The 8,912-nt window shown below is 51.6% G+C and overlaps 1 protein-coding gene across 1 annotated transcript; it reads left to right on the top strand.

Moving 5' to 3' along the window:
- Positions 1-2,344: 2,344 nt before the first annotated feature.
- Positions 2,345-7,713, top strand: LOC123358196 (zinc finger protein 557-like). Its single transcript, XM_045000879.1, has 5 exons — positions 2,345-2,367; positions 2,668-2,700; positions 3,569-3,673; positions 6,002-6,090; positions 6,820-7,713. The coding sequence occupies exons 3-5, from the start codon at positions 3,577-3,579 to the stop codon at positions 6,985-6,987; spliced, it is 354 nt and encodes a 117-aa protein (XP_044856814.1). The 5' UTR covers positions 2,345-2,367; positions 2,668-2,700; positions 3,569-3,576; the 3' UTR covers positions 6,988-7,713.
- The last annotated feature ends 1,199 nt before the right edge of the window (positions 7,714-8,912 follow it).

Below are 8,912 nucleotides of genomic sequence, written 5' to 3'. Positions count from 1 at the left end.
TTCCCCTGTTACTGAGCCGCCTCTCCCTGTTGCAGAAACAGACGGCAGCCGAGAGGCAGAAGATCGTCTGGGAGTGGCAGGAGCTGCGAGGGTTTCTGGAGGAGCAGGAGCAGCGGCTGCTGTCCCGGCTGGAGGAGCTAGAGAGAGCCATTGTCCAGAGAAGGGATGAGGGCGTCTGCAGCCTGTCCTGGCAGATTTCCCTGCTCAGCGAGAGGGGAGGAGAGAAGGGGCAGCAGCCGCTGAGCCAACCCCTGCAGGTCAGGCTGTCATTGCAATGATCATACGCAGCGTTTCTCTAGGCGCTTCTGAGCCCTGGACCCCAAAGCACTTTGCAGAGTGGGGTCGGGGCATTATCCCTCTGGGACAAATGGGGAAAGTGAGGCAGAGGGAGGGGCAGAGCCCTGCCCAAGGTCACACAGCGGGTCTGGCAGCGGCGCCAGGGATGGGGCCTGGGAGTCCTGGATGCTGCAGCCCCAAGACCTTCTCTCCTGGAAATGTCTCTCTGCATTTGCACTTGGAGGGTGAAATCCCCTCCCCCACCATGCTGAGGTCCCGAGCCAGGCCCAAGGCCCCTCACACGGCAGGTTAATGGGTTTAGTGGGGCCAGGGGCCTTCTGGGTCTCTCGGCACTGGGGGGAATTTGATTCTCAATGCAGAGAAATATCTTCTGCCTGTAAAGTGCCCGGGGAGAAGATTCCCGCAGTGGGACCTGCCCGCAGGGATTGCTGGGGCTGCGTAGGGGAAAGTCCCTGGGGAGGGTGGGGGGGGCAGCTGCTCTGGGAATGTAAACCCGAAATTCCCCTACTGCCCGAGGCCTCAGTGGTGATCCCTGCAGAGCAGGAGGCCTCCCCACCCAGGGACACTCCCCCTGACGGCCTCCTCTTTCTCCCCCTCTTTAGGGTGCTGGGAGCACTGGGGGCAGGTAAGTCCTGGGCTCCATTTCCCTCCCCCTCATGGACCGTTAGGTTTGATAACTGCGCTGAATAGGAAGCTGCCCCCTGCCCTGGGAGCGTGTGATTCTGGCTCCCCTAGGGGCTGACTCAGGTAGGAGAAGAGCCGGTTACTGTCTGATCGCTCATGAGGTCATAGCAGGGCTGCTAGACCCAGGGCCGATGGGACAGACCAGGCCTGTCTCCTGGACTGACGTGGCCGCGTCACGTATTCCGAGGGTGCAGAACCTCAGCTTTCGCATTTGTTAAAGTGAGTTGCTGGCCCTCAGCACCTCCCCACTGTAAACGGAGACGGTGTTGCCTTGCTGGGGCTGCCTGAAGCCGGAGCTCTGAGAGCGTGAACTCTCCTGTCCCCTGGTAATGTCATCGGGGTGTCAACTGAAATAGCAATACTTTGATGTCAACATTGAACGTTCCCTGGTGATCACCTGAGCTGGTCGAACGGGAGAGGGCGGGAGTGAAACCTTTGCAGGGTGGGAATAGGGGGTTGCTGTAGGGAGGGAAGAACAGAGGAGAGACAGAAGGACAAGGAAGCAAGAGAGAAATGGAGAAAGGAGGGTGGGAAAGGCAGGGAAACACAGGGAAGAACCAGCAGGGCCCTACAGGGTGTCCAGGAGGGGGCTGTTTTCCTCCTGAGTGACACTGAGTGTGACAGACAAAGACTTGGCAAAATACTAAGAACTAAAATTTTATTTCCCATACAAAGGGCAGATTCTCCCCTTGTTCCTTGTACGTGGGTGTCCCATGGAGAGCAGTGGGTGTTCTGCTGTGAATGGAGCAGGGCACAGAGTCCTAACCTGATGCCCTGGCCACTGGCCGTAAAGGACAGGGCAATGTGGCCCTCTCTGCGAATGAGCTGGATGCCCCAGGGTTACTGCTTCAGCTGAAGGGTTCGGGGGTTTTGGTGTTTAAGGGGCCAGGCTCATTCCCTGCTGGAGCCCTGGGCTCTGTCTGTGGCCACTGTCAGCATGTAGGACCTGCCCACTCTCTGGTCTGTGTCTCCTCCCTTTCCACATAATCCCCGTGGTGGTGCCCCTTGTTACTGCAGTAACCCAGCGTAGGGGGTGGCTCTGCCACCACAGAACCAGAGCGTCCCTGAGAAAGCCCCTGAACAATGTCTCCGTTCCTTGCTCTAGTGTCTCCCCACTTCCCGTCTCTCTGGGGAGCACAGGGCTGAGGTGACTCACCCTGACATTGACTATCTCAGGCTACAAAGCTCAGATCCAGGTTTCCTGGAGTTTGGGGGTTGCTGGGCTCAGGGTCTGGGGCTCAGGCCTATTTCTCACCCCTCCTTTCCCCAGCAGGGAGGACGGGACGTTTGGGAAGCCAGAGCCGTCGTTTGCGGAGCTGGAGAAGAGACTCAGCGATTTCTCTCTGCAAAGTGCCATACTGCAGGAGGTGCTGCTGGGATTCAAAGGTGAATTGGAGTCTGGGGGTGGCGTCTCCTCTGGTTAGAGCGACCCTCGCCCTGGGGAGGAGTCGGGGACTCTAGTGATGTCACTGATCCTCGGCTCCATCTCACAGCCCAGCTCAGCGAGTCGCCCTTCCCCATGGCGCAGCCCTGTGGGGCTGGCTCTGTCTGCAGCGGCTGCGTTATCGGCCTCTGATCTCTGTCACCATCTCGTCGTTAACAGCAGTTCCATTAATAAGCAATGGGGATTTCTCCATGTATGCGAGGGACTGAATCCTCACCTCTCCCATCTTCTCCTTCCCCTAGAGACACTGCAACGGGAGCTGGGGAGTGACACAGGTACGTGTCTGTCTCTGACTGGCCGTGGGGAGATTTCAGACCAATAACCATGTTAACGACAGGGGATCGCAGCCTGCAGCAGCTGGAAGCTGTGTAACAATGGGAAGCGATGTTACTTTGTTCTTGCACCACTATATTTTCTACTGATTGTTTCTTAAATATTTTAGCTCAACAATGTCACGTAAGCATTTAAAGTGTTTTGCAGTTTTTTTAGTACTCATTTTTTTTGCCTTTGCTTTCTTTAATTATTGCATTTTTAACTGACTACATTAATTTTAAGAATTTTATTTTGCAGTTTTAATTTCAGTAATATTAATAGTGTTTTTAATTAAGTTTGCATAGTCTGATTTTAAAGCTTTTTTTTTTAAAACCACTAAGGTCTTTGACAACTTTTCCTGGGTTTGAGTGGCTGCTTGATACTTTTTAAAAAAAAAATACAAAGGCTGAGCTTTTTTTAAAAACTATTTATTTGAAAGTTTGTTAGTATAGTTAGAGTTTTAAAAAAAAAATAGACTTTTTTTGTTGTGACTCTAAATTGGTAATGTAGTCACATTTTTAACTTATAGTTCTTTTAGTGCACTATTTACCTCTTGTGACACAGGCTGTAGCTGATTTTTACACTTTAAATAAATAAAACAGCTATTAGCATCTAATTTGGTTAAAACAGCAATTCTATATATATATATCTTTTTTGCATAACCTGCACTACTTTAAGAATGCAATGTTTGTTTGGTTCTTTTAATTAACTTTTTGCTCTAAACTTTTTTTTTATGCTTACATTATGCCTTAAATTAATTTATATTTCTTGGAATGATTTTATTCATTTAAGATAGAATCTTAATTTTTTTTTCTCCCCATACATTCCTAGCCATCCCGATGATGATTAATTTCTGGGAAACATCCTCAGCAGAATTATTTGAAGGTGTTGCACCAGACAGTAAAGGCACAGAGGCAGTGGATTGTGGGAAAGAGGGTAAGTTTCATTACTAATCCTGCTCTTAAAAAGAGGGGTCTTTTTAGAAAACTAGTTTAACTTACAAGCACTGAGAGACTTTAAGAAAGTCACTAATCACGGGAGCAATGGGTCTCTTTGGAACATATTTTAACTGACAAGCCCTTAGAGCTTTCTGAGAAACAGGATAGAACTATGGTCAAAATGAAGTGCAAATTAATAAACGTGCATCATGAGAAGAGGAAGGAACACAAATTAAAATATAGTGAAAACAAAGCCTCTCAGAAAGGAAATATATCAGTTTAGTAGCAGTGTTGCCATGTCAGGGATGAGGTGGGAGATGATTTTCTCTCTCCCCCCCCCCCCCCATCTCTTTTTAAAAGTCCCAAAAGGAATAAAAGTAGGTGGCATAGTTAATTTTTTATTATTTTGTTTACTAATTAAATCCATGTCCCTAAGGCCAAATTTGGCCTAGGTAACTTTGTTGCCACGTTTTCTTGTTTACCAAGCATAGAGTTTAGTACTGGCCCTGAACGACATCATTAGCCCCCTTTTGTTTGGACTAATTTAATTTTCTGTCGTTGGTCGTCTTGCACCTGTCCATGGCCTTCATGGCTGAAAAAAATTTAACCTACTTTTCATCAACTTGTTGCTATAGGGTATTGAAAGATCTTATGAACTTTTGTCTTCTTTTTACAGTGAAGTAAGGCAGAGAGTTCAAAACGTGGGTGTTACTGGAATTAACAGTTCCCAGGGTTGGTCCATGTATGTCATTGCACTGGGCTCATTCACACCATGTAACACTCTCTTCCCATGCGTAGTCAATGCCGATACAAAACAATGATCTAGGCAGGTGTTTCTCAGCTGGTGGTTTGTGACCCCTGGGGGCTCAGAAAAGGCAGTCAGGAGGTGGTGAGATGTTGAGTCTTTCATTATGATCTAAAGCAAAGAAAATCTCACTCCCCAACTCCTGCACTCCCCTGTTCATTGTGGTCAGTGTTCTCTGTCAGCCTCTAGAAATATACAAGTTGTATATAGACTCAGCACTGGATACATGTTGTAGTCTTACTTTTTTAGTAAATGTTCGAGGGTCAGAAAATATTTGGCTTCCAATAAGAGGTACTTGCTTACTTATTTCAGCTGTGAAATGAGGCAGTTTGCAGCTGTGCACAGTAACCCGTTCATTGCCTGTATCCCAGCCAGCGAGACTGAAACCCCTGTGGTGGTTAGTAGAAATGGGGACAAGGCAGAAAGTTTTGATTCAAACCGGCATTGAGTGCTGTCAGCGATCGCAGGAGAGCAAAGGAACCCAGGGATCATTGGTCACTAAGTCTCCCAGGCAGAGGGAGGAGGGGGGGAAGAGAAGACAGAAAATGAAGGAGAAATAAGTGGGGGGTGGGAAGGTCACAAGCTCCCAAATCTGCCCACATCCAGTCAGTCATAAAGTCTAAGGCCAGAAGGGACCACTGGATCATCTGGTCTGACCTCCTGTCTAGCACTGGCTGCCAGCACCCGCCCACTAAACCCAACAGCTGGAGTGAGACCAAAGTCTTGCAGCCCACAGGAGACTAGACTGTTCTATGCCCCAGGCAGAGAATAGGAGGGACCGAGGTGCCCCAGACCCCTGCAGTGGCAGGGAAATGGTTAAGTGAGATATTTCTGGGTGATCCTAGTGAGTGCCGCACACCCCACGCTGCAGAGGAAGATGAAAAACCCCCAGGTCACCTACAACCTGACCCAGGTGGAAAATTATTCCACATCCCACCTATAATGATCAGTTAGACTCTGAGCATCGGAGCACAAAGAGAGAGAGAGAGAGATCGATCCACCCTGCCCAATATCCTGTCTTCTTTTCTGGCCGTTCCTGAAGCTTCAGAGGAAAGAGATTAAAAAAAACCCTCTAAAAATACATAGAAGGGGGAAAATCCCTTCCTGACCCCTAGCAGTTTTGGCTGAAACCCTGAAGCATGAGGGTGAGGAACATAATACATAAAATGGAAGTGAGCCCCACTTCACGGTCCACTATTTGTCTCTATTGACCAAGCCTTCCAGCTATCACCAGCAAACTTCATTTAATTTACTGCACCTACACTGGGCAGACTTTGTCCTGTCCCTGCCTCCTCCTGGTCCCCACCGTTGGGAGAGTTGCCCTCAGGGTTTTAAAACTAGCACAGTGGGTTTAGCACTGGTGGGAAGGGCCGGGTCTGGGCTGTGATAAAGTGATGGAATATTTTCCCAGCATGCGAGTCAGAAACATCTTGTGCAGGGAAAGGGCCGGGGAAGATCATGATGTGACAGGAACTAAAGGTCCTTCTGAAATCTTCCCTGTCACCCTTCTCACCCTGACAGGCGGCAGAGTAATGCCCACCTGTGGCTCCAGATTTTCCCACCCTCCCACGGGACAGGGAAGGGAACTGGCTGTAGTGGAGCCAGTCCAGGTAGGGATTATTGCGGGGTTGCTAATGGGTTCCAGCTGGAGGGAGAGGGGCAGGAAATACTGAGGGCTTGGGATCTTTGGGGGAGTTCAGAGTGGAGGTGGGATGGGGGCAGGAAATAACCAGGGTGGAGAAAGGGAGGGGGACACGGCATCTGACAAACTTGCTGGGAATTGTTTAACCCAAGTCCTGGATTCCGGGAACAGATCCATTGGGTTTGGGGGAGGAAATGACCCTATTTGTGGAATGGGGTTGTGTTGGGGGTGGGGGAACCCTGGACAGCGCTGGGGAAAACGTATCAGATTCCCAGTGCAAGAACATGAACCTACTGGCCAGAGGCTGCGAGGAGATTCAAAGGAGGGGGTGGGAGGTGGGGCCTAGAGTAGATAACCCCTCCCCTTCCTTCCAGCTGCTGGCAATGGGAAGCCTGTTGGGATTCCTACTGGGGAGCCAACCCTGGAGCCTGCTGGGGGCCCCATCCCCCGTATCAGCCTCTGGCTTGTAGGTGTGTGATGGAGGAGAAGACCCTTCCCCCTCTGTCTGCTGGGGGGGATGAGGGGATCTCTGTCTCCCCTCCTGTTTTGCCTCCTGGCTGCTCTGAGCAGGGTAGGGGTGGGACCCTGCTGACTGTCTCTCTCTCAGAGCATCCATTTGATTGGCTCCTGTCCCCCATGAATAGTGGGGCTGTGAGTGGGGCAGCAGGTTGTGAGTGGGGGACTCTTGCTCTTTCAGGGGCCAGTGACCTTCGAGGAGGTGGCTGTGTATTTCACCAGGGAAGAGTGGGCTCTGCTGGACCCCCGTCAGAGAGCCCTCTGCAGAGACGTCATGCAGGAGAACTATGAGAATGTGACCTCGCTGGGTAAGGATTCCCGTCCCCTCCATTCTAAGAAGGGGAGATGAAGAGTTAAGGTTCACGCCACCCCCACAATGCCACCTCTGCTCTGCCCTGTCTCAGCAATAGCCCATTGAGAGCATTGAAATGGGGCAGACTAGGTCCCTCAGGGTTCACATGCACCTTGCTTCATATCACAGTCACAGCTCTGCCAAGCTGCTCCAACTCCTCCCTCCACCATCCAGTTACAGCTACAGCTAACCCAGAGCACACAGCTGGAGGCATGTGGAGAAATGCTGGTATTCCCATCTCTGAACACAACACAAACAATGGCACGTTCCTAGTCCTTCATAGCTATATTGGAATCATAGATTTTATGGCCAGAAAGGGCTATTAGGTCATCTAATCTGACCTCCCGTATAACCAGGTCATAGAATTTCACCCAGTTACTGCTGTACTGAGCTGAATACCTTGTGTTGGACTCAATACGCCCCTAGAAAGGCATCCACTGCAACTTGAAGACTTCAAGAAATGGAGAAACCTCCACTTCCTTTGTTAGTTTCTTAACCTTTGCACCAGTCTTACTGAGCCATTCCTGCAGGGCCAGGGGCAGAGTTACGGTTGCATTTAAGGGGTGGTGTGTATATTAACTCTTCCTCTTCTGGTTTTCAGAGGTTTAAGTTTAGCCACCACCCACCTAGTGCAAAGGCATGAAGCAGAACTGGGAAACCTGTACTCGGTATTGATGTAGGTTATGGGCATTTAATTTCCTTATTTTTTAATAGACTTTTTCAGCACTCTGTGTCTGCATGAGAGAATTTCCCAGCATAATTATATCAATTAAGGATGTGTTCTTCTTCGAGTGATTGCTCCAATGCATTCCAGTTAGGTGTGCGCGCCGCGCGTGCACGGCTTCTCCGGAACTTTTTCCCTAGCAACCCCGGCGGGCCGGCTGGCGCCCCCTGGAGTGGCGCCGCCATGGCGCTAAATATATACCCCAGCCGGCCCGTCCGCTCCTCAGTTCCTTCTTACCGCCCGTGACGGCAGTTGGAACTGTGGAGTGCTTGATAGCTCTTCACGTCCCTAGCTTTCTCTAGTTCATTGTTGTACATAGTTAGCATAGTTAGTTATAGTTGTTCAGTTAGCATAGTTAGTGTTAGTTAGTTAGGCTAAAAAAGGGGGGGTTCCCCCTTTTTTTGCCTTAGCCGGTGCGGGCTCATGCCCAAAGCACCGGGCTTTAAGCCCTGCACGGGGTGCCAGAAACCGATGCCCGTAGGAGACCCGCACGACGCGTGTCTCCGCTGCTTAGGCGAAGGGCACCGAACTGACAAGTGCCAGATCTGTTTAAAATTCAAGCCGCGGACCCGCAAGGATCGAGATAGCCGCTTAAAGCAGATCCTCATGGAGGAGTCCCTCCAACCACCGGCACCGCCCGCGCCGCCTCCGCGGCCTCCTCCCGTGCAGGACACACCGCCGGCACCGACTGCGGCACCGCCGGCGAAGAAAGCGGCTGCGAAGACTCGGCACCGCTCCCTCTCGCCCGCCAGGAAGCAAAGACTGGCAAAGGCTTTGGCTCAGGCGCGCGTGCAGGACTCCGCCAAGGCGACTCCGCAGCCTGCAGCCCCTGTGGTGCCTCTGCACAAACAGTGCATTGCACCTGTGACTCCGGCGCCGCAAGGGCCGTCGAGTCCGGCGCCGCCTCGCTCCCCGGTGCCGTCCGTGGTCGAGCTTCGGCGGCCGTCGACGCCGGAGACGTTCGCCTCTGCGCGAGAGCTGATACAGCTCATAGAGGCTCCAGGCCTCCGGCCCCCGGCACCGCCGGCGCGGGCTGTCGTCTCCAGGGGAAAACCGGCGGCAATGGTCCGGCCACCCTCCATGGAATCGAGGCGTGGACGTCGGTCACGGTCACGGTCTCGCTCCCGCACCGTCGACAGCTTGCCGTCCCGCCGATCGCGCTCCCGGCACCGCACCCCATCGCGGCACCGATCGCAGT

This window comes from Mauremys mutica, unplaced genomic scaffold, assembly GCF_020497125.1.
Source record: "Mauremys mutica isolate MM-2020 ecotype Southern unplaced genomic scaffold, ASM2049712v1 001582F_np12_obj, whole genome shotgun sequence".
In the NCBI taxonomy this organism is placed as follows: Eukaryota; Metazoa; Chordata; order Testudines; family Geoemydidae; genus Mauremys; species Mauremys mutica.
Note: the sequence above shows the minus strand (reverse complement) of the source record. Positions and strands in the feature narration are given on the sequence as shown.